The sequence below is a fragment of the Purpureocillium takamizusanense genome, chromosome 4 (genome assembly GCF_022605165.1).
Source record: "Purpureocillium takamizusanense chromosome 4, complete sequence".
In the NCBI taxonomy this organism is placed as follows: domain Eukaryota; kingdom Fungi; phylum Ascomycota; class Sordariomycetes; order Hypocreales; family Ophiocordycipitaceae; genus Purpureocillium; species Purpureocillium takamizusanense.
The window spans coordinates 1-26,056 of NC_063071.1; the positions used below are offsets into that span (position 1 = coordinate 1).

Sequence of the window (26,056 nt, forward strand, 5' to 3'; positions counted from 1 at the left end):
CTAACCCTAACCCTAACCCTAACCCTAACCCTAACCCTAACCCTAACCCTAACCCTAACCCTAACCCTAACCCTAACCCTAACCCTAACCCTAACCCTAACCCTAACCCTAACCCTAACCCTAACCCTAACCCTAACCCTAAATCGCTAAATAGATAAGGAGACTAAGAACGTCCTAAAGGATTAACCTTATAGATAAGATAATCTTTCGAATCGGCTATTACCTTTAACGCTAAACCCGCTAAAACTAAATATAGATACTTAAATATAAAATAGGGAAGAAACCTAAAGTATTTATATTATTTATAAGCCTTAACTCGACTATATTAAATATAATTAATATAAGCCCTAGTCGCATTAATTAGGAAATCCCTTAACGATATATACCTATAAAATAGGAATATAATATATTTATTATTAATAAAGTAAGACTACTATAATATTATTAAATAGTAAGAATATATAATTAAGTTTATATATCCCTTAAACGAGATAAAAAGAGCTTTTATATATTTAGGACGCTAAATTAAAGAATTAAAGAACTACCCTTAAGGGTAAGTATAATTAGCGGGAATATAGACTTAATATAGGGTTCTTATTAATAAGTCGGTATAAAAAGTAGCTTCCCTATTTAATAAATAAGTAGTTTAAGCTAAAACCTAAAAAATATCGCTTAAATAGACTAACTCTAAAAGGATATTATTAATCTATAAAAGAGGTAAAGGGTAAAAAGCGATCTCTTTATATATAAGAACGTTATATCGATTACTTATATTAGCGCTACTTAGGTTCTAAACCTTAAGGTAGCTATATACCTTTCTTTATTAGCGCTCGATTAAATAAATAAGGGAGGTAAAGGACTTACTTAACGATTAGCTATAATATTATTAGTCGAGATAATATTAATATAATTACGCTAAGATAAACTAACTATATAAGTAAACTTTACTTTATTAAGTAAACTAATATAGTATAGGGAGTATAGGTTTAATAACTTAGACCGTAAGAGATTTATAATAAAAGCTTACTTAGCTATTTTCGAAAATAAGGAAAATAAGGTAATAAAGGAAGGAAAGGAACTATAAAAGCTAGAAATAATAAAAGGTAAGGGCTTTTATACTATATACCGTAAGATAGGATAAAGTAAGAATATAATATATAAAAGCGAGTACTTACGCTATCTTTACTAACTTACCTTTCTCTCTCCTTTTTAATATATATTACTTTAAAGATTTTTAATATATTAAGTATATTAAAGCTATATAACTTAAAAAGATTATTTAATTAATTTATAAGTATAAAGAATAGCCTATATATTAGGTCGTTTATATATTAAAAGGAAAGAATAGAAGTAATATATAAACCGAGGTTATAAGACGCTATATAAATAAAGCTTACGGTATAGAAAGAAAGGAATAAAGATAGTAAGAAAAGTCTCGCTAAAAGAGGACTAAGCTAATAGCTAATAATAAAAAGGACTACCCTAACCTCTCCCCCTTTCTCTCTCTTTTATAACTAGACCCTTTACCCTTTATATAAGCTAATAAACCGATTTAATAATACTAAATTAATAAGAAGGCCTATAGGCCTTCTATAAAGAGACTAGCTTAAGGAAGATCCTTTTAGGTATTAAGGGAGAAATTAAAATAAAAAGGAAAACTACGATAAATAAGTTCTTCGCTACTTTAAAAGAAGCTATTATAAACCTTAATTTAGGGGAGCTATATAAGCGCTAAGTGCCTATATTCTACCTTAAAAAGGATTAACTAAAGGCAAATATAATAGCTAAATATATCGTTAATATATTAGTATTTATTAGCTTTTATTAATTTAAAGATATCCTCTTAATAGAGGATATAACGGCTATTAAGTTTAAGTAAATAGATTATATTACTAACCTAAATAGGCTATTAGCGGGGATATATAAAAAGGAATAAGCTATTAACTTTTAACTCTATAAGGCCTTATAGATAGCTATATAAAAGATTAAATATTTTATAGCCTATTATAGCTTCTTTACTAAAGTTATTATTATTAACGGCGACTATAGCTAAATAGAGCCTAACCTAAATAACTAAATACGCCTATAATACCTTTATCCCGCTAATATAACGTTTATATATACCTTATATAGAACTTATCTTAATTAAATATATAAGTATTAATATAAGTAGAGATTTTATATAAGGTTTATTAACTTTATAGAGGAAAAGAACTATATAGTTATTAAGCTATATTAAGTAAGCTATATTTAGGACCGGAAATATAAATAGCTTATAATATATAATATACTCGCCTATAAGCGCCTAAAGTATATCTATATAGTTACCGACTATTAGCGTTAATTCCTTACGGAAGTAAGCTATATATATAACTTTTAATTTCTCGCGCCTTTAATTATTAGATAATAAGAGGGATAGGAATATAATTACTTAACGCTCTTATATCTCGTATTTTACTTAAGGGGATAAATCGGCTTTATATTAGATAAGTACGAGAAACTATTATAAGTCTTAGCTAATATCTTTCGGGCCCCTTAAGGACTATTAGCTTATATATTATTCTTTTATAAGGATACCTATTTTAAGGACTAAGCTATTATTTAACGATTAAATAATTTATATAAGACTATATTTAATTTATCGCTTTTAATCTTTATAGCGATAACTACGAATAAACTAAGAATTTAATACTCTAATTATTATATATACTTAATAACGCTAAGCTAAGGGACCTTTTAGGACTTTATTAAGGCCGCTATCGACGGCTATAAGCTAGGGCCCGATAACGTTAAGTTTAGCTTTTAAACCTTTATTAATCTTAGCGGTATTAAGTACTTTACTTACCTCCTTAAGATAAAAAGGGACTTCTTCGACTATTATAGTATCGAAATTAAAGAATTAAAGAGTATAATAAAGTACGGTCTTATTTATAATATACGCGCCTAACCTATATTATCTAGGGAGGATATCCTTATACTACCCGCGATCGTTTAGGTAGCTCGAGACGCTTAGCCCTTAATGGCCCTTATTTTAGGAATATAAACCCTATATAGGCTAGGGCTAAGAATAAAGAGAGATATTAATAAGATTAGGGGAACTATTGCGATTAAGGCCTTATAAGTATTAAAGCTAGCTATAAAGGCACCCTTTATGGTTTTAATGCCCTTATTTCTTACGCTACCCCTTTAAAGACTAGCTTTAGCTTAGGGATAGTAACTATAAGGCAATAAAATAGGAAATACCCCCTTAGTTAAGGTAACTCTATTTAAGAAGCGGCAAAAAGATAATTATATATTAAGTATAAAAGTAAAAGGAATAAAGTTACTATAATAAAGTAATAGACTTATAAATAAGACTACTATAATATTACTGCTTAAAACCTAAGTAGCTATAAAGCTACTAGCTTAAAACTAATAGACTACCTTACTTAAGTAAAGCAGCAAGCTTACCGCTAAGGAAATAATCTAATAATACTTACTTATAGCCCCCTAGATATAACCTAAGTTATTAATTAAAGATATACTAAAAGCTATAATAAAGGGTATCCTTAAGCCCTCTAAAGGGCGATTAAATACTTTAACCCTACCTTAAAGGCATTACCTATAAGTAAGAATAAAGAAGATTAATAGTAAATAAATTTAAAATAGATAAATAACTAACGTATAATATATATCTAATATAATAGACCTTATATATCTTAGGTAAATAAGCTAGATAGTCGGTATTAAAGCATAAGTTACTATAATAACGGTACTTAATATATTTCTATAAGTAACGGACGAGTTTAAGACTATATTATATATACTAACGAGCTAGACCTACTTTTCTTTACTACCTTTAGGGGTAGTTAATAGAAACTTTTAGCCTATAGCTAAGTAATTAATTAGATCCTATACTATAGAAGGACCTTAAACTAGATATAAAGGAGCGTTAAGAAGGACCTTTACATAAGGTATATTATTAAATAATGCCGCTAAGACTCTATAAGTAAGGAAGGAGTTAAATAAGCTTTAGATTAATATAATAGACGATGGGGCATTTATAAGGAAATAGCAATAAAGGTAGCCCTAATATTATAGCTCTTTCTTAAGGTAAGGGCGTCTACTATTAAGGAAGAGTATATTAATAAGAGAAGGTATAGGAAATAAAAGATAGCTTAAAGAAAATAAATAAAAATAGCTAAAGGAATAGCTAAGGGTAAAAGGGAGCTATAAGGGTAAGACTATAAAGATAACTATAAAGGAAGGAAGCCTTCTTAATTAAAGAAGACTTATTACGCCTCTTTAGTTATAGCTAATAATACTTACTCTTTTGCCCTATTTTTATACTTTAGATATAAGTATACTTTATTAATATAAGTATCTCGCGCCGTTATAGATTACTATATAATTTTATATACTATTATAAATATAGATATTTAACGCTTAAGATTATTTAATTAGAGCTTAACGGCCTTTTTACTATATTAATAAATTAATATATAGGAGTCTTTATATTATAACGCGTTAGGTAGGGATAGGAAGAGTATAAAGGGAACGCGCTTTACGGTTTAGTATCTTTCTTGCCTTAATATACTATACTTATATAAGCTTAGTATTTAAGTTTAGAACCCTTAACTATACTTTTAGTAAGATATTTATATAGAATTATAAAAGCATAAAGATATAATATAGCGGGTTAGTAATTAATTATAATATATTTAGCCCTATTTTATAGATATAAATAAGAATCCTATATTTATCTATTAAGATTACTTTATAGACTAGAAATATATTTTAATAGGTTTCGACTTAATATTTCTTATCTTTAATATTATTATTAAAGCTAAGTTACTTTATTACCCTTTAAGTATAATATACTTATAAAAGGCCGTCTAGCTAGATAACTATAATTATAACCTCCTTTACTCTTATAATATAAAATATTTAATCCTAATATTATATCGCTCTCTCTTAAATACTTTAAAGGGATATTAAAGGTATAGGTATATAGGCCTTAATAACGTAAGTAAATACTATTTACCTAAAGGATCTATTAATAAGATACTTATTATAAGGCTTTATCTTATTATAGCCTTTATCTATTAAGGTCTAATAGTAAAGCTGGTTTATAAGGTCGATATATTTTATATAATAAGTAATACCTATTAGTATAGTATTTAATAGCTCTTATAGATATATATATATAGACTCTCTAGTAAGATTTACTATAAGCGGCTTAATTACCCCTCTATAAAGATATATCTTTTAATATTAAGCGTTACTTATTTAATTACTCTTAAAACTTAGACTATAAAAGGCTACTTAATTATAAAGTAAAGTAAACTTTTAAGCGCTATAGTAAAAAGTTAAGAAAGGCACGCTTAGTCTTATAGTTTATATATAAGTAGATCTATTTAAGGTAAATAATATATAAAAACCTATTAAAAAAGGGGGGGGGGGAAACGCTAATATTTATAGTTAAGAAATAGATACTTAATAGGCCTTATTATTATATTAATAAGTCGTCTATAATAAGTAAGTATATATATAATAGCTTATTAATAAGTTACTATAGGCCTAGTAATATTAATAAGGTATATAAAATAAGGTATATAGTAATTAATACCTTATTTACGGCCTAATTATATAAATATAGGCATACCTTAACGCCCCCCCCCCTTATAAGTACGATTATAAGTAAAGATCGTATTATATATTAACGTTATTAATCGAAGGTTTAGCTATAGATATTCTTCTATAATACCTCGATTACTATTTAATATAAGGGGGCATATAGATTTTTACTAAAAGTATAGATTTAGCGAAAATCTATACGCCCTTAACTTACCCTTTACCCTTCGATCTAATAATATAATAGCCTATTTACCTACTATATATAAAGGTCGATAAAGTATAATCTAATCGTTATTATAACTTAATATAAGAAAGTACTATACTATTTAGCCTAATCTAGACTTAATATAATTCGTTACTTATATATTACCGCTTATTTAACCCTAGTCGCTTATATAATAATAGCTATTAATATCTTACTATTTATTACTTATAGTTATAGATAGTAAAAGTACTATTTTATCTTCTATCTAAGCTTAAATAATAATAAAGTAGCTATTTAATTTACCTCTATATATCTTACCCCTCTTAATATAATAGGTATCCCTAATTAATATATATACTCTTTCTCTATTTAAGGGATAAATCTAAAATACTTCTTAAATTAATAAGCTTTACTATCCTAATAGAATACTTAATAGTATAGAGGAATTATTATATTATAATATTTATAGTCCCTATTTTTATTAAACTTTAGATCTATAATATAGTATATCTCTTATAGCTAATAGTATTAAAAATAAACTATTAAAGGCGCTATTTAGTCCTTACTTTAACTTTTATACTTATATAGAGTCGATATCTTTACTTTAATCTAGGAAAACCTTTATAGGTATATAGATACTTTATGCCCCTATAGCTTCTTATTAAACCGGTATAAAGTATAATAACCTCTTAATATCTTTAAGTCCTATTTATATCGATATAATACTGCTTTATTAGCCTTATATTACTATAAGACTTTAGTTAGCCCTATATAAGTTATATCGCTAACTTTAAAGGTATTATTATTATTATTATCTTAATTATTATTTACTATCTTAACCCTTAAGTTACTTAATCTTATTAGCTTAAACTCTAGGTCTATTAAGTAACGCTTAATATAAGGGACTAAGTATATATTATATAGCGCGTCGCTTATTATATATTACTTTTAATCTAGCTAAATATTAAAGAATTAGCTTATAATATTATATAAATAGTATTATTATATAAGGAATAAGTCTATTAAGTTAGCGTTTATATTAAGGTACCCCTCGCTATATAGCTCTTATATAGTATTAAGTAATATAGTCGACTTTATTAACGCGCTATCTCGCTTAATATACCCTATCTTTTATAAGAAGTCGGTTATATATCTTAATATACTTATATATATTACTTACTAGATATATAAGTAATTAAAGCTAATATTAAAGGTAGATATAATAATAATAATAAATATAGCCGCCGATTTAAGCTATAAGTCTAATATATCTATCCTATTATCGTTATTATCGTCGCTTATATAATAAAGGCAATTTAATAACGTAGCTAGCTTAATTATTAACTCTTTAATTTAGTAATAAAGGACGACTTTATCTCGCTTAACTTATATAAGATCTTTTTAGCCTTAAAAGCCCTAAATATAGCTAATTACTTATATAGTAAGTATACCTTAGCTATATTTATACTATACTATATAGTATATATTTAGCCTATCTATAAATTCTTATATAATTAATAGCTAAATAAGTTTATTATACTTAAAGAAAGGCTCCTTAAATATTAATAATAATATTACGGTTAGCTATATAGTCTATATAAAAATATTTTAAATATATTACCTTAGCTATAATATCGAATAATAATAATTACTTACTATAACTATAAGGTAGTATTTATCGATAACGATATAATTTAATTACTACCTATTATTTAATAGGCCGATATACTTTATAAACTGCTTTATATAGGCTACTTTAATAAAAACGATAATAAATAACGCTACTTTATTAAATAACCTAAGGTATTATTTATAATATTAAATACTTACTTTATTTAAGTAATTAAGTATATTTATATATAAAGCGATTATTAGTAATATAAATATAATTATACTAGTATTATTTATTACGGCTATAATTATAAAAAATAATAACTTATTAGACTTAATATTAAAGACTATAATAACTTATTTTATTAATTAAGGGCCTAATATAATAAATATTGCCTTTTCTTAACTTAACTAATATAGCTATAATATTAAATCGTTATATAGCTAATAAGCTATAGTAATAAGATTACCCCTTTTTAGCGCTAGGCGCTTATAGAGCTAAACTTTCTTATATATATTTAAGATATTACTATAGGTATAAAGATTATTATCGCCTATAAGTACCTATAGGTATTTCCTTTAGAGAGCTTAATCGACCTTAAGTAAGTTATATTATATCTTTAATACTTAATAAATATAATTAAGTAATATATTTATAACTAAAGTAATTATATTAATATAAATAGAGTTAAAGGTACCGATTATATAATTACTTATTATAGCTAGCGAGATTATATTAAACTCCTTTTTAATCTCCTTTAAGCCCTCTATATCGTATATATTAAAGTTAGCTTATTAATTAAGGCTTAACTTAGCTTTTATAATAAAGGTAGCCGCCTATCGCTATTAAGTTATAATAAGCCTTAGCGTCTTTATTTATATATAGGCCCTTTTTAAGTAAGTTATTACCTTTCTATTTAATTAGACCTTATTACTTAATATAGCTTAAAGGTATAATAATAATAACGCTTTAGGTTTACTTTAATATAAAAATATCTATTATAAAGGCTAGATAATAATAAGGTATATAAGAAATAAATCCCTTATTATATAAAGTAAGAAATAAATATTATTAACTAGCTTCTTTATTATCTCTTAGCTTTTATAATAATAAATATATAATATAACGCTCTTTTCCTATATATAAATATTTTAGCGCCTTTTTATATTTATATATAATATTAATAATAGCTTAGGTACTTATAATAATAGATAGGGTAATATATAAATAAGCGTAATTAATTACTAAAGGAACTCTTAGATATAAGCCTTATAAATAGCGATAGCCTTATAATATAAAACCTTTTACCTTATTAAGCCGTCTTATATAAATACCTACCGTAAATTAGCGTAACTTTAAATTTACTATAATAAAGTATCTTATATATTAAGTAGGGCTTTTATATTCCTTTTATTAATTAGCTATAAGCTATTATACTCTTTAAGATCGAGGTCGTTATATACCTATTAGGACTTAATTAACGTAATATTATTTATATTAAATAAAAGCTCGTTAAATAAGAGCCTATATACCTATTAATACTTTAATATAAGTAACTATAGGATATAATCTATATATAGTATAACGCTATTTAATATAAGGGTTTACCTATTTTATAATTAGCGAGCTTAATATTATATAATAGCGGACTTATTAATTATTTTAAGGTAGTTACGCTAAGCTAGGGTATAGCTAAATAATATCTTTTCTTTAATATTAAAGGCCTTTTTAACTATTAATTAAATATAGTCTAAGATCCTATCTTTATTATCTTATTTATAAAAGTAAATATAATTAAATATAAAAAGCTATATAATTTAAACGATTATTAAGATATAATTAATAAAGTTTTTAAGCTTAGCCTAAATTAGTCCCCTAACCTTAATCTTATAATAGCGACCTTTTTTATTACTATTATTACTAAAGGGTATAATTTAGCTATATATAATATAGAAGCTTAATAAAGGGGAGTAAAATAATATATTATTAACCTTTTAATATAATAATAATAAATAAAAGTTATATATAATATATTAAAGGGCTAGGTTACTTTTATATACCTTATCTTTATTATCTTTATAGCCGCTAGCGTCTTTAATAGCCTTCTTTACTATACTTAAAGCCTTAACGATCTTACTTATAGCTTACCGCTATAGCTATATAGGCTCGATAATATCCTATAATAATACTTAATCCTTTACCTCTTATATAAAGTAGCTATCCTCTTAGTAAATAATATAGTAATAATATATTAAGAGCTCTTTAGCTATATAAAAGTATATTATTAATAATAACTTATTCTTAAAGTTATAAAAAGTTAATACTTTACCTTTACCTTTTTTTAAAGAGCGCCCCTTTATAAAGTCGCTTAATATTAACTAATATTAATATATTATTTTATTATTAAGGGATCTATTATTATAAAGTATATATATATTATAGAATATAGCTTTAATATTAATAAGGATATATATAAGGTCTAACTTTATATAAGTCTCTTTAAGTCCCTTTATATAATTACTATTATTATTATTATTATTATCGTTATTATTATTTAATTAGCCTTTAATAATATTACTTATTTATAATAGCCTATATAATACTTTAATTTCGACTTTATTAAGCCCTTAAAGGTAGGCTAGGAATTAAGTATAAATAAGCTACCCTTTATAGTCTATTTATAAATTCCTTATATCCTTTACCCTTATAGCCTTTTCGTTAAGGTTATATACCGCTATTTTTAGATCCTCCTTTAAACTTTTAAATAACTTTATTTCCTTTTTATATAAAGGCAGTAATATTTATATTAATATATTAAAGCCTATAATAATAATACTTTCCTTAATAGCTAATAGCGCTAATAATACTATAGCTTTTACGATAAAGTAATTAATTAAGCCCTTTACTATAAAGTATATCTATAAATAATATAGCTATTAAAGCGCCTTACTTATCGTTTTATATTATAATACTTTCTTCCTATACTTAAATATATAATTATATATTATAGTAAGCTATATTATATAGAAATTATACCTATCGGTATATATATAGTAATACTTAATATATATATATAATTTATTAATTACTTAATATAATCGCGTCCTTTTTAGCCGCTATTATTAAAGCTCCTTTAAGGGCTAAAGGCTATAGCTTAATAATAGTTTAATAATTATCTTTAGCTTATTACCTTATATATAATATAAGTCGGCCTATAAGTATTATTTCTATTTTATTATCTTTATAATTAAGTATATCTTATAAATATAATATATAATAATATAGTAATTAGTATTATATATAAATATATTAAAGCTTATTATAATATAATAAAGTTAAGGTAAGATTTATATATATATATAAAGATATATAAATATAAATATATAAATATATATAATCTTATATTCTTTAATATAAAATAAAGATATTAATAAAGAATAAAGAAAATATAATAAAAAGAATAAAAGTTATTTACTTTAAATTAACTATATTATAATATAAAATACTATATTATTTATAACCTTTTTACTTTACCTTTAATAAAGGGCCTAATAAAAATTATAATATTAATAGCCTTTATTTATATTTAATTATAAATAAATAAATAAATAAATAAATTAAGATATAATTATATATATATAATCTAAACCTATATATAATAGCGAAGATATATATTAGTCTTCCTTATTTTTACGTTATTACCCTATCCTTAATATAGCCCTTTCTTTACTTTAAAATACCCTACCCTTTTTATTAGCCCCTTTTTAATTAACGCTAGCCTTTTTATCGAACTCTTTTTTTACTATACTAGCGTCGATATAGGGGCCCGGCGCTATATTATCTCTCGCGCGCCGCCTACGCGTAAGGGTACCTAGAACGACCGATAGGGGCACCCTTTTTCTTCGAAAAGGGCCGGGCATAATAGTAGTTAGTAAGTAGCTAATGACGTCTTGGCTTCTACGATATATGAGGGTGATACGCGTTTAACTAGGACGCGGTCTTCTTTTGCTAGCATTCGACTGTCGCAGAATGCGAGCGGTAAGTCGACGACGGTGCGAAATGGCCGGCGCTAGACACCGTTTTCGTCGATTAGACGCAGGGCGTCAGAGGTATCGTGACGACACACCTATAATGATTTTCGCCCGGTAGCATCCTGAGAGGTATTCAGATTGTTCATCCCGAGGAAATGGCGCTTTATGTGATGGGACATCGGGTGATCTCGCGCCTACTAGATGTCTCTCTTCTGTGTCGGAGCATATGCAAGCGCTGCTCACCGATGTGGATCGTTTTATATGAGTACTTGGAGGCAATCGATCATTGGACAACGACTATTCCGTTAACAGGGGCGCCCCCAGTCGTCTCTCTCCGCAATAACCCAGACCAGAAATGGGTGCGCCATTAGTGGAGGTTCGTAGAACCGCTTTATGCTCCCGAACGTCACAGTTACAGCCACGTATTCAGTTACTAATGCAAATGCAATAGCGGCACAGCGTGGTTGCAGATAGGACGTCATGCCTAGAACAGTTGCATCATGAAGTCTTTCGACGGGACGTAGTAGATAATGGGGGAGGGGTAGCCGGCTGTCAACGTCACCCACGGTCCTTGCGCACAGGGATCATAGAAATCACGGATGAAACCATACAACCATATCCGAGCCCATCTTTCAATAATCAGTCTAATCTCGACCTCAAGTCCCTTCAGTCATGGCGTCTATAAAGCAGCATTTGGATAGATATGTTCATCCGCCCGAAACGATTTATGAGCGTGGGTGTCGCCAGGGTCTAGAGCCGTCAAGCGGTTAGGCAAATTGCTAATAGAGAGCAGTCAATTATGCGGACCTTGTGACTCTAGATCTCTCGCTATTTGATCAGCCTGCGGGAAAAGAGGAGCTGACGGAGAAAATAAGGGAAGCGGCGCACCAAGATGGTAATATGCTAATTGCCTTTCATTGTCTAGCGGGATATTCAGAGACTAATCTTAATCCATCAGGGTTCTTTTACGTAAAGAACTTTGGCCTCAGCCAGGAACAAATCGATGAGCAGTTCGCTATCGCAAGAAAATTCTTTGCCCTCCGTGAGGAAGAGAGACTGAAATACCGCGCCCCCCTCGAAGAAGGCAACTACAATGGTTATCGGCCCCTGGGGTCGATTGAGATCCTTCCTCGGCTATATGACAATCTCGAGTTTTATAGCGTCTTTAAGTTCATTCCTCAAACACAGCGACCTCAACCAGACATCTTTAAGCAGTACTGGGCCGAAATCGAAGAATTTCACCGTCACATGCACGAGAACGTGGCATTTAAACTCCTTCGTTTACTGGCTATCAGCCTCGAGCTACCAGAGGATACTCTGGTGCGTGGGCATCTTTACGAGGACAATTGTGACAGTTCTTTGCGCTATATGATGTACCGAGCCCGTTCGAAAGAGGAGAATACTTCATACAAGGATCTATATCTCCACGGCCACACAGACATTGGTACCCTTACTTTTGGATTCCAGCAATCCGTCGCCGCATTGCAGATGAAACGCACTGAGGGTTCATGTTGGGAATATGTTCGAATTCCTCCTAGCATAATAGCCGTCAATGTTGCGGATATACTCCAATTCTTAACGAATGGATATTTCAAGAGTGGCATCCATCGGGTTATTGCACCGCCTGAAGACCAAGCATACAATGACAGGTTAGGGTTGTTATATTTTGTGCGGCCAAGTGACAGACTGCCACTTAAGAGTCTGAACAGTCAGGTGCTGCAGAGAGCAGGATATTGCGACAATGTTCATGTGGATGACGAACCTAGTATTCCAGCATCGGAGTGGGTTAGGGCTCGAGTCAGGAAGAATTGGACTAGATCCCCTTCTAACGACAGCGAGACTTTAAAGATGGCAGGGTTTCAAGCCAAGATTTCCTATAATTGACATCAGATGCCATGGATTTAGTTTATGCAAACTCATGATGAACCTTGCCAGAACGAAGACGTACTAGTATAGAGTAGCACTATTTACAGTCACGCGTTTCTCTATTTTCACACATCCAATACCTGCCAAGCCGGGCTTACAGTGCCACACTGTCCCATGCCGGGCTGTAGCAGACCAGCTGGCTACATACACAATTGAAGCTATCGCGGGCTACGGCGGGCTAGCGGGCTACGTGCGGCAGGACATAGAATGGCACTGTAGCCCACTATATGGCAGGGATTGCCATTGGCTATAGCGGGCTTGGCAGGCCTCGAGGTGTGCGAATAGAGAAACGCATGACTGTAAATAGTGCTACTCATCAGCAGAGCCCTACGAACTCCTCATCGAATCTCCTATAGTTGCTAGAACAAAACCAGCGCAGCTACAGCTTCTGGCCGACCTCCGACTGCTGTTGAAGGAGCAAGGCATACCCGTCAAATCGATTGCAGATAAATGGTGCAATACGATTGAAGACACCCAAGAATTTGTGCAAGCTAGAGCAGTGGACTACATACAGATCAAGATGCCCGACTTAGGAGGGATTAATAACGCTGTCGATGCGGTATTTCTCTGTCGCGAGAATGGCATTGAATGCTGTCTGGGTGGTTCAGCAAACGAGACAGACATCTCAGCTAGGATCACAGCCCAGGTGGCGCTAGCTACGCAGCCAGATTTCATGCTTTCAAAGCCGGGTATTGGGGGCGACGAAGACTTGATGATTCTTACGAATGAGATGCTACGAATGGCGGCCTTGGTCTCTTCTGGCGTCATCAAAGAGCTATGATCTGCGGCCATCACATCTGAGGACCTGTTTACATACCGCGATTCCATTATTTCATCAACAATAGAAACTTGGGGCAGAATCTCACGTCGTTGCTGATACGCATGTTGTTAGTCGGACGACGCCATTCCAGGTCGAGTCATATCGAGTTGGTTATATCTTTATTTGCATTTGTCTATAGGCAGGTCGTTCCTTAGGCAAAGCAGGATCGAGCTCGGTTGAGAGGACGAGTGCGCCTTCCTTTCTCCCAGTCGTACCAGGTCAGCCTAGGGTTACCAACCAGAATCTTCAGAATACGGCACCTCGGATGTCGGAATCTACTAGGAATCATAAGTACTGTATGCGTTATTGCAGCGACGCTCCAGCGGGATATTGCTTGTAACAGATTGGAATCATCTCTCTGGAGGCCATCGGAGCGATTCTAGGCCCTCGGGAGTTTGCCGAGCTAGTGGGCCTGTATTCCAGCAGATGAATTTTAGTCCAGCCTCCACCCAAAAAAACCCATAAGAAGGATTCTGTTCACGCAGTCGTTGATTCCACATCTCGGGTGCCATCAGGCGCTTACACGGGACGTTCACATGCCCATTACTGCCGAGGCATTGCAGGTCCATCCATAGTGCACTCCTGGCATAAGACCTAATGGTTCAAAGAGTCAAACCAATGTGAACGTGCATTGCGAGACCCAACATGTGTGGCGGAACCTAGTACGAGTGGGTTTTAACCCGGCCAGGATGTTCGCTAACGATTGACGCCCGTTTCGATCAGGGAGTGCAAAGGGTCGCGCTGGCTCTCAATGGATGCTCCATCGTCTTGAGTCAACAGTACGGGGTAGTAGCATTCAAGCGTCTCTAAGCAATCCGGTTTGTCTATATAAAGGCCGCTTCTCTACGCCATATGTTTCCCGTGGCACAATCCAACTACTCGCCAAAAACCATCGCACTTCACAATTGAATTATTATCTTCGAGAACGGTCATCCATATTTACTCGACACCGCACTCAAGCAAAAGAATCATGAAAATCAGCACAGCTAGCCTCCTCGTTGCGGCCGCCGGCGTCCATGAAGTGATGTCTAAGGGCATAAACTGCGAAGGGAACGCTCGCTGCCCTGAGCTCAACCTCTACTTAGGGGTGGGCGATTTCCTCGGACAGGCCAACAATATCAAGCCAGACCGGTGGTACAACAATGGCGAGCATATCATGTGTTTCACTGCTTATCCGCACACTGAGATCGGGATCAAGGCACCCCTCAGCACCTGCATGTTCTTGCAGAATACCGGTGGCGCACCAGGCCGATCCATCAAGCCGCTCATCCAAGCTCTCGACAAACACGGATGCCACATGTGTGGAAGCGTGCCGTTGTTTTATCCGCAAGGCGACAACGATATCAGCCACCATGGAGAGCTGACTATTAATTTTGTTGACCACAACAAAGTCAACGGTTGCGATGGCGTCTGTTAAGGCGAGCCATTAGATATGCGGTCTTGGATCATACTTCAACGAGAATGCTCTTCTCGTCATGCTCAATATGAAGGGAACTATATAATATATTGAGGTTATTATCCATTAAAGCGCCTATAAAAGTGACCGGTCTCCATTCGCTAGTCAACGTTTCTTTCCGGAAGGGATGCCCGTCCCCATTTGCGCCGAATGCGCACGCTGCTAGGGCCGGGGGTACTGTCGCCGACGGCGCAGCTCCATAGCCGCCTCGGCTGTGAGCATATGTTCGCTGGGGAGCTGCAGGGGTTGACACCCGTGGAGGAGAAGCTTATTGCGCTAAATTCATGCTATGGCTTCATTGCCATGTATAGCATCCCAGGCAGCGGAAAACAAACAGCAAAGTACCCGAAGTCACATCACGGTGTTCCCCTAGGACGTGACAGAGCTGGCAACGAAAGTGTTGCCGCATCCGCTCTTGCAAGTCATGAACGAAATACACGTTTGGTGGCAGGGTCCGGGGAAACTAGCACCTAGAGACATGGCCAGTCTCTTGTCAGTAACGAGGCTCGTCGTAGAGAAGGCCCTGGGTTGGCTCCGCGCCAATAATCCTCATTATGCCGGTATTGCTATCGATGTGGCGGAAATGGATAGTTGGGGAACGGCGGCGCATGGCGTGCCCTCCGCTTTGTACAACCGGATGGAGCGCAACGAGTCGTCTGCGTGGGAGAAGACGCGGACCGCGCAGGTCGTGCCGCCGTCGGAGCGGGCCATGGACGATGGGGAGTTAGTGGAGATCGAAGAACTCTTCGATATGCTTAACCAAGGTCGGCATACGCCGGATTGCCGGCCTTGCGCTATAAGCGTGAACGATGGCGACAGAGGTCTCGTTTAGGACTATGAGGCCCCCGAGCAGGCAGGGGGGTAAAATCAACGAGGTGACGTCGTTAGCAATGTATGCGCTGGGGTTATTATGTTGCGAATTATGCAACGAAGGCAGAAGACCCAATATGGAAGCGTGTCGTAGCGGCTGCCGCACTATTGCTCGTCACCCTTAGGGCTGAGCCGTCAGCCGCCGGCGGTCTTTGCGAGGACGCCGACATCACTAGACCCTAGCCAAAACAAGACGCGCCAGTTCCTGACGAGAGTCGCTAATCTTCACAGAACGGGCCCTCTCCCACGTCGAGGTCGTGGGTAATCTCCTCGGATACCCTGTCGAGTTTCCCAACAGCTGCGCTTGGGCATATTTGAACGTGTCTCTACTGCATTGGTACGTATTTCGACTATGGCAACATCTTCAGGATGAGTGCGGCGCGGTGGACTCTAACTCCTCGGTAGACGAGCCGGGTGTCAAGCTGGCAAAAAGATCAGCTTCGAAGAGGCGTACGCCCATCGCGGAGATATCTTGCGTGGCCTGTGCCTTTACGACTACGTATCGCTCGTGAAGCTCCAGCTAGTTAGCGAGAAGGGGTGCTCTGGCGCATGGGGCGAGCTTCCGTTCGATAGCGGCTGGGCCTCTGCGAAGGAGTGGGTGCAGGCCTTGAGGCAGCCGGGAAAGCCTGCTGTCGTCTGTCTGGACGGGTACTTGAGCAAGGACTTCGGGCAAAGGGGCGAGGAAGCGTGCCATAACAGGTACGTGAGAGGAACATCCCGACGAGCGCAATGAGTCACGACGTGAAATTGATGCCATTGTAGGGCAGCTGTCTAACACCTCGCGCTGTTTGTGCCGTTGGCGCACCTGCACGGGAAGCGGAGGAAGGCGGCGAAGCGGACGAAGTGGACGGTTCCGCATTCCAGTCACATGACGTGGGAATTGCGACTCGTCTCCTCGACGTCGTCCGAAGCGCGGCCGGCGCCAGGCAGATAACTGCTGGGTCGCGAGAGCTTAGACTGGCGAAGAAGGAACTGTGCCGGTTCCAGCAAACGGCGCTACTTTCAGCCGCCGAACTCCACGCTACTAGGATGACATGACGGAAGGACAAGAAAGACGCGTTAGTGTGTCCGGACTGATATGTTCTGGGGCGCCGGTGCCTCAGCAGGCTTAGGTGAGAGCTATCAGATCGCAGCAGAAAGGTGCCTCGCGAGAGCGAGTGAATATGATCCAGGGCATACAGAGCACCATTGCATCACATGGGATCGATTGCGCGGCGGCGGCTCTAAGCGTACTGACCGGCTTTGGGGAAGATGACGTGCAGATTACGCCAGCGCATGCCGTTGCCATGGAGGCAACAAACGGAGCGGATGCGAGCATGCGGGTCTGTTTCGGCCCATCGACGTCTTTCGTTTTGGTTGCCAAGGATTTGGCGGCATGGCTGACACTTAACAAAAACCAGAGGATTGCCTTCTTGGTAATATGCCGATAGCTTGACCTACGCATCAAGGAGTTAAGTTCATAAACGGAGCCGGCTACAGGGCGGCGGAGGTTATTCTCGATAAGGCCTATCCTGACCATCGGGTCTCGGCCGATATGGCGGTCCACTTCGGGCCACCGGCAGGGCTAGTGTTAGAGTCGGACACGACGAGGGACTTACACTTCGTCGGAATGCCGCCCGGCACCGTGCTCCTAACGCTGATGAGCGTCCGGATCTAATATCGGCGCAAGCGGCCGTAGCAGCAAAACGACGTCAGCCAGAGGGGGTTGCCATGCGCCGCCACTTTCGCGTGCACAGACTACAAGGTGCAAGGAGGGACATTGGAGCGCGTGGCGCTTGAGTTGCGCGGCACGAGAACGGTGCATTTCGGAGGCGAGGCTGTCCCACCGCATTGCGACCCGTACAGTCTGTACGTGCAGCTATCGCGATGCCCGACGCTGTATGGCATCATGCTCATCTCCAAGGCGCGGGAGAGGGATCTAGTAGGCAACCAGGTTCCGGAGAAAAAAGGCGCCTCACAGGCCAGACTCGAGGAGTCTTGCGATGAGACGGTCCGAGAAGCGCTGAGCGGGCTAGGCGGCGAACAGTGAGCTGGAGCATCGGGGCCGGTGGGTGAAGCGGGGCCGATGGCCGGAGCGGGGCCGATGGGCGGGTGGGAAGGAGGTCGGAGCCGGAGCGAAGACCGGCTCGCCAATGGCGAGGGCCTGAACATGTGCAAAAGGGCCAAACAGGCGGAATGGGACAAGTGGAAGGGAATATTCGCCCAACGGGGGACGGAGACGAGGGGGCAAGGTTAGTTAGTGTATTTTCCGTCCAGCGGCCGTGAGGCCGCTCAGGTCCCTAGGGGGCACAGGACGTGCTGAGCTAGTGGGTCTATCCTACGATATCGATACAGGTTCTGGTGGGTCTCCCAGAGATTACCTCCACGTCTCCCTTCATCTTCCCATCGCGAAAAGTAAACAAACCACCATCCAGCATTTCATCGGCTCTGAGGCGCTCCAATTCGTGCTCGATGCCCGTCAGCGGGTCGTTCAAGCGTGGCATCTAAATGCCGTACTCTACTGGCCTCAAGAGAGGCCTTCGTCGGAGGCTGCGAGAGCAGCCTCAATTGACCTGGGCGGGCAAAGGGTGTTGCCGCACCCTCCGCCTGGACGGGTCACAGAGTGAGAAGTAACAAAAGAAAGAAAGGGAGCGATCACCATTCGCCTAGTGGCGAGGACATACCCATTCGAAGAACGAGCTTGCCTTCGCCAGCTCGACGAACTTGTCGAAGTCTCTGCCTATTGCACGATTGACTGCCGCAGTCGGTGAGGGTGCCAGCCTCATCCGATGTCGCGGCAGGATCTTTCGGCAATAGAAGAGATGACTGGGTTCTTTACGTCGGCCACACGAGCATGATAGCCGCGCATCGTCGTGGTTGAATCTCTCGTGGTAGTCGGCAAAGTCTCCGTGGCGAGACCGTGCCGCGAGCAGGTGGTGGAGGAGTGGTCGTGGGAGCTCTAGTTCTGGTGGGCAGCCGGTGGTAGGCTTGAGATGCAGTGGCTTGTACTGGGCGGGTGCAGAGGCGTCCCACCAGGCTTCAAAAGCGTCTCTGGACTGCTGCCGGGCAGTCCTGCGCAAATGAGCGAGTGTCGGGAGAGCGTCTGCCGGTTCGGGCAAGGAGGTGGCCGCCTTCGCTAAGGCGTCCGCCTGGTCGTTGCCGGCAATGTTGGTGTGGCCGGGGATCCAGCGGACCTCTGTGGCGCCATGCGTCGCGGCTAGAGCCTGAAACTCGAGGAACACTTCCTGAGAGGAGTCCGCGGGCATGCCTCTCAGGCAGGTTGCGACCCCGAGATTATCGAGGCACACAAAGATGCGTCGTGGGTTAGGGAGGTTCATTGCAGCACGCAACCCCTCAAGGGCAGCCTTGGCTTCGGCGTCGAAGACCTCAGCTGGGCCAAGTCGACCGTTGCCAGTCGTCAAGGTGAGTCCATTGCGATGAATCACATAACCGTACCCAGCGGTCTTCTCCGTGGAAAGGGATCCGTCTGAGTAGACGATGAGCGTCTCACGTGGGATAGACCGGACCCATTCCAGGAAGTTTTCTGCAGACTCGTCTTTCGACGCGGCCTGTAGGGGCGTCGCGTGGTCGTCGAAACGGCGGGGGAGGAGCAGTGGTCGTGTGCTGCGAGGTAGCAGCTGATCGCTGCGTCTGAGTCTAGTCCGGAAAGCCTCGCGAGGCATCTGGTACTTCAGCTTGATCGACCTATGGATGGTCGGCGGCTTCGGCTGCAGTGTGCGTTTTGCCAGCGGGTGTGCCTCGTCCACACGTTTAAGGCGGGCTGCGAAGCGCATCCGGCGAGTTTCGAGCAGCTGGACGATCGGCGGGATGCCACTCTCACGATGCAGTGCGGCGATAGGCGTCGTCCTCCAGACTGGCAGAACGGCACGCATAGAGCTGTGAAGCGACTTGTTCATCTTCCGCAGCAGCTGCTGGATTCCAGAGGAGCCCTCCTTCGTGGGCTGGCTCCAGCGAGGGCTGCTCAATCCAGGGTACCAGGCCTCGACGCCGTGGAGCAGCACTGGCTCGACACAGGCTCGGACGGCTCTTTGCATAGCGCTCGGAAGCGGGCCATGTTTGGTATTGGCGAGCCCTCGCAAGTGGTGTGCCACGGCCTGCGCACTGGCTGTCCACTTCTCGACGTGGGTCTTGAACGTCAGAGTGCTGTCAAGCCAGATACCTAGCCAGCGCATCGCTTTTTCCGGGCGTCTCTCGCCCTGGTGGAAGATAGGCGGCGACACCTTGGGTTTGGTTCGGCAGAAGTGCATGACTTCGGTCTTTGCCGGGTCGAAGCTTATTCCGTTGGCGGCGCCCCATGTTACGAGCTCGCTGACATAGCGCGACGCCCTGTCGGCCGTCATCTCCAGCGAGTTTCCTACGCATAGGATACCGGTATCGTCGGCATAGCCGAATCGACCCTTCGGATTGCCCAGGCGATAGATCGGCTCTGTATAGAGCAAGAAGAGGATGGGCGAGACGGGCGAACCCTGCGGCAGCCCGCACTGAAGTGGGGAACTGGGTGTGGTAATGTCCTGATATCGCACGCACGCCGAGCGTTCTGACATGAACGAGCCAGCCCACCGTGCGAGATGCTCAGGCCATCCCTGCTGACGGAGGCGGAGGATCAGTCGGTTGCGGAGGACGGTATCGAAAGCCCCCTGGATATCCATTGTCACTAGCGTGGCGACCAGTCCGCGAGCGAATGCTTCTTCGATGTCGTGCACAAGAGCGGCCACGAGGTCGACAGCGGATCTCTTCGGCAGGGCCCCAGCTTGTTGCGAATGGAGCACACCATAGTGGATGGACGCCCACGCTAGACGGCGTGCGATGAGCCTCTCAAGACCCTTGCCTAGGCAGGAGAGCAGCGAGATTGGTCGCCAGGCACGCGGTGTCGACAGATTCCGACGACCCGGCTTCGCTATCATGACCACTTCTGCCTCCCTGAATGGTTGCGGATGGTGACCAAGTCGGAGGCATCCCTCGTATAGACGACGGACATGTTCGCCGATGATATGCCAGGCCGCTTTGAGCATCTTAACAGTGATGTTGTCGGAGCCGGGGGATGTGTTTCCCGTGCGGATGGTCGCGTCCCGCGTCTCGGCCAGTGATACATCTTGGGAGAATGGTATCGCTCTAGTCGCGGCGACTGGGACCCACGGGTCGGCTATGTCGTCTTCTGAGGTTCGCCTTTCCAGCGTGGCGCGTCGGAGGGCATTGGCTTTGTCGAGCTGTGTTTCGTGTACCTCGCCATCCACCTCAAGGGGTGGTGGTTGGAAGGCACCTGGCGACTTCATCCATCGGACGGCTTTGAACACAGACGCACCGTCGTTAAAGCTGTCGATGAGGTTGCGCCAGTATAGCCGTTTAGCTCGGCGGACAACCTTCTGGAAGTCCTTCTTGGCGAGCTGAACTTCGCGGCAAAATCCAAGGGGATAAATTCTTCTAATTGCGCGGTATTCCGCTGCGGCGAGTCGGCATTCCTCGGTCCACCATGGGGCGTTGCGGGCTTGCCTTCGAACGGGGCGACCGGCCACCTTCGCCGCCACTTGGAGGAGGCGCACCAGGGCGGATGCAAGAGCATCAAGGTCGTCGGTAGTTGTCGTCGGGGTTGGAATATCCGCTGACCCATACTGGACGAGATCTACGAACCGCTTGATCTCGTCTTCCGTCGTGACGCGGACTTTTCCCGGTGGTATTGGCGCAACGCCCACCTCAGGAAGCTCTATGCTGAGCGTGAAGTGGTCGGAGCTAGTGGCCAGATGGTCCTCCACGACTCCTTCCGACAACGGTACGTTCGAGAAGGCAAGGTCTATGGTGTTCCCATGCGGGTTTGTGGGTACGTCGGTCGGATTGAGCAGGCTGAGGCGATTCTCCGATGCCCAGTGAGCGATGTCGTCTCCTCGGCCATCGAGACGACCGGTCTGCCAGCTGTAGTGTTTCGCGTTGAAGTCCCCAGCTACCAGGCACCGGCTCGACGGGTTCCAGGCAAGGAGTATGTCCAGAGCCTCGTCGAAATCAGGCTGCCGGTAGCAGTTGACTATGGTAATATTGTTGATACTGAGCCAGAGAATGTCACGGGTTGTTGCGGGCCGCCGTTGATCGGCCGCTAGGCCGGGACGACGCCGGACATACGTCATGACCCTCGGGCGGGTGCTGTTGTTGGTCCAGCTATCAACCGGGGAGAATGTATCGTAGGCGGGGTGCGTTTTGGTGAGGCAGCGGCCTTCTTTGGCTTCTGTCCACGGCTCCTGCAGTAAGACGACGTCGTACTGCTCAGCGTCGGCCAGGGCGAGGGCACAGTCATGTGCCGGCGGGATCTTGCCAACATTGGCCTGGAAGACGCGAATGGTCTTCTGTCCGGTCTGGCTGTTGCGGTGTCTTCTCATAGTGATGATGTGGAGGGGCTGGCGCGGTTGAAGCGCTTCCGCTTCAACGGTGATCTGGGCGTTTCATCATCGCTATCGGGCTGTGGGGTCGTGACCACCCGGATGCACGGCGGAGACATAGTCACGGCCGGGCTGAGCGCGGACTGTACGCTCTCACATTGTGGAGTTGGTTCTCGGCGTTCCGGTTCCTGGCCATCTGCTTGCTGGGACGAGCTCGGAGGTGGCACGTCACTGCCGTGGCGGGCGTCCGTGCCTGCATCCTGGGGCTGGACTTGCTCAGGTACGGACGGCGGCGTTTCTTGCGGTCGCGGGCTTCGTTGGACCCCTGGTTCGTTCTGTTCGGTCTGTCGTGTTCGCTGGGCGAAGAGCTGTTCTCCCATTTTTCGCACGCGGTTCCTTTCTTCTTGTGTCAGTCGGCGATAGACGCCATGCGACCGGATGGGTCGTGCAGGGCACTCGGTAAAGTCCGCGGTGTGTGGTCCTAGGCAGTTTACGCACTGCGTTGGGGCAGTGCAGTTTGAGTCGTTGGCGTGCGACTTCCCACATCGTTTGCAGGAAGGTCGGCGGTCGCAATTATGTCGGCCGTGGAAGTCCCAGCATTTGTCGCATTGGCTGGGCGCTACGGGTTTGTCGATGTATCGGGCGAGTCTGCTGGAGCCGAAAAGCCGCCAGGGTTTCTGTGTGGGTGTGAGGAAAGACACGAGGAGTGTCTTGCTTGGAAGGTCGTTCGAATCATGACGGCTCGGGCGAATGCTGACGGCCGTCAGGCCGGTTTGGCAGGTAATCTCGCCTCTAACGGCTTCGTCGTAGTCTGCTTCGTTGCCTTGCAGATCGGTGAGCCTTCGAGGGCAGTTGGCGACGACATAGGTGTACCATTTTCGACTGGTCTCAACAGTGTTAGCACCGAGATCCTGTGCCCAGTCCGACTGGCGCTGGACGATGAGGTCCCTGGTAGTTGTATCTGTGGTGCGAACAGCCCAGCCCGAATTCACGGTGAAGGCTGCCGGGATTTGGTGGAGGTCGATGCCGACTTTCGCGGCGATGTGGGTCCGAATCGCGTACGATTCGAACTTCCTCGCCGGCGCTTCGGCGTCGAGTCGCACGAAGACCCGGAGGTCCTCTTTCGGTGGGGCGGGGATTGGTCGTCCCTGGAGACGTAGGTCGGTTGTTTGTTGTGGTGCGGGCGGCGGGGCCTCAGCAGAGGGAGTGGCCTGGCCTCCGGGGGGCTGGCGAGGGCTGCGACCGGCGGCGACGCTGCTGTACGTCGGCGCCGTCACGGGCGGCAGTATGGAGAGAGACTGGCGCCAAAAGTCGAGGAAGCTGGTGGCGAATTGGTTCGCAAAGCTATGCTCAATTCCAGACGTGAATTGCTTCGCGGCGTGGTCGAACGATTCACAGAACGCTTGGAAAACTGCCAATTTGGCATTATATGCATCCGTTTGCTCTTGTGCGACCACGTTGGCCCTCTCGACGATGGAGACGGGCTCCAGAATGGGTTCTAACGAAGGCCTATACGGCGCGAATGCAGACTGCGCCCCTTCCGTAGCAGCAGTATTGGAGAGTCGGAGTAAAGGCGAGGATGGCGTCCGGGCCGCTCGCCGTGGCGCAGGTGAGACACCAATCGGCCGGTCTACGACCGGGGAGCTGTTTTGGAGCTGGGCTGCACGGGCCCGGTCGGCGAAAACTAGAGGGACATGATTATCCAGATCAAAGGGATCTGAGCTGGCATGCGAGCCCGTGGCAGTTGCCATGGCCGCTGCCAGAGCCAGCGCAGCGCGCGGCTCAAAGAGTTGGTAGTGCAGTTGTTAAGCAGATTGGTGTAAAATACGCTACTTTCTTAACAGTTGCATGCCAAGAAAGTATGATGACAAAGGAAGGTGGACGAGGGGGCAAGGGCGGCTAACGAGAAAACAGCTAGGGTAGGCGGACCGAGCCAACCGGAAGAGGGTAGGGTAGAAGGGGGAAATTTTAGGCGGGGGTGGGTCATAAAGTCCTTTCGGAACTAACGTTCCTTAAGGCACTTCGTTCCTCAAGGCAAATCCTTTCGTCTCTTCGTTCCTCAAAGCATAGGCAGCCACTTAGAAGGCATGGTTCTATAGAAGGATAGACGAGCGATATGCGCCTTAAGGAGGGCCATTACGTATTCCTTTGTCAACTGGAAACCGGTGACTTAAGGGATAAGGCGGCATCCTGGCTGAAACGGTAGCTGGAAGGGTACAGGGTGCAATGCGGCTCGTCATTATCCGCGGCCTGGCACTAGCATATGCGGTTGATCACCAGCATATGCCGTTGGTCATCATCATAATATGCGGTTGATCACTAGCATATGCCGTTGGTCATCATCATTAGCCGTTGTTGCATTAGGGTTCACAGCCACTCTCCATTCGCTAGATTTGTCAATGCTTCTCCGTCTAACTTATCTAACCCTATCCGTCTACTGAAGGCTGTTTGGTCTGCCTCCAGGCCGGAGATAATGCGCATGTTGGTCCCTCTTTGCGTTGGTTATCGTCATGCATAATCTAATCCACTCACTTGTGTACTCTGTCCCTAGCAGTGCCAGTACAACCGCACCAGGGGTCAGTCCAAGTGTTCAGCGCGTGCATATATTACTAGGCGGTCATTTCCGTCAGTCCCTATATTACTAACTCGCTTACATCGTCGGCCTCACCTAGCACCATGTCTTACGCCTCACACGATGGATCGTCCGCTGCTAATCAGCCCGACGGGCCTCTCCCCTCATTTCAAAGCGCCAGCAGGGTCCCCGATGATGACCTGGCCAATGTCAACACCCGCAAAGAAAAGAAGCGAATCCAAAACAGGGTCGCGCAAAGAATTTACCGTAATCAATGTACTTGTACAAGACCTCATTCGGTAACTAACTGGATAGGTCAACGTATGAAGACACGTCTAGCGGAGCTCCAAGCCAAAGTCGACCTTAGTGAGAGTAAGTTTCGGCCACAAGATCACGACATGACAGAGCCGGTCGAAGTTAATCAATACCGTCTTGCAGCCGTTCTGAATGGGAAAAAACACCGCAACGTGGTGCATCTAGGCCGTATTGACAAGATACCCAGCTCGCAAGGCATGTCTGAAGCAACCACCACATCCGCAGCTGAGCTGCACTCTGATTCTAGAAAGCCCGCTCCGCACGATGA

The 26,056-nt window shown here is 42.1% G+C and overlaps 2 protein-coding genes across 2 annotated transcripts; one reads left to right on the top strand and one right to left on the bottom strand.

Annotated features, from left to right (window-relative positions):
* Positions 1-16,144: 16,144 nt before the first annotated feature.
* JDV02_004654 (DNA helicase) lies at positions 16,145-16,430 on the top strand (the record flags this gene model as incomplete). Its single annotated transcript, XM_047985885.1, has 1 exon — positions 16,145-16,430. A coding segment is annotated over one exon (286 nt), but the record flags the coding sequence as incomplete, so codon positions are not given.
* A 2,337-nt stretch (positions 16,431-18,767) lies between these two features.
* On the bottom strand, positions 18,768-24,778 carry JDV02_010851 (uncharacterized protein). Its single transcript, XM_047992590.1, has one exon. It carries the CDS (start codon positions 22,899-22,901, stop codon positions 19,182-19,184), a length of 3,720 nt encoding a protein of 1,239 aa, XP_047841864.1. The 5' UTR covers positions 22,902-24,778; the 3' UTR covers positions 18,768-19,181.
* Positions 24,779-26,056: the final 1,278 nt, after the last annotated feature.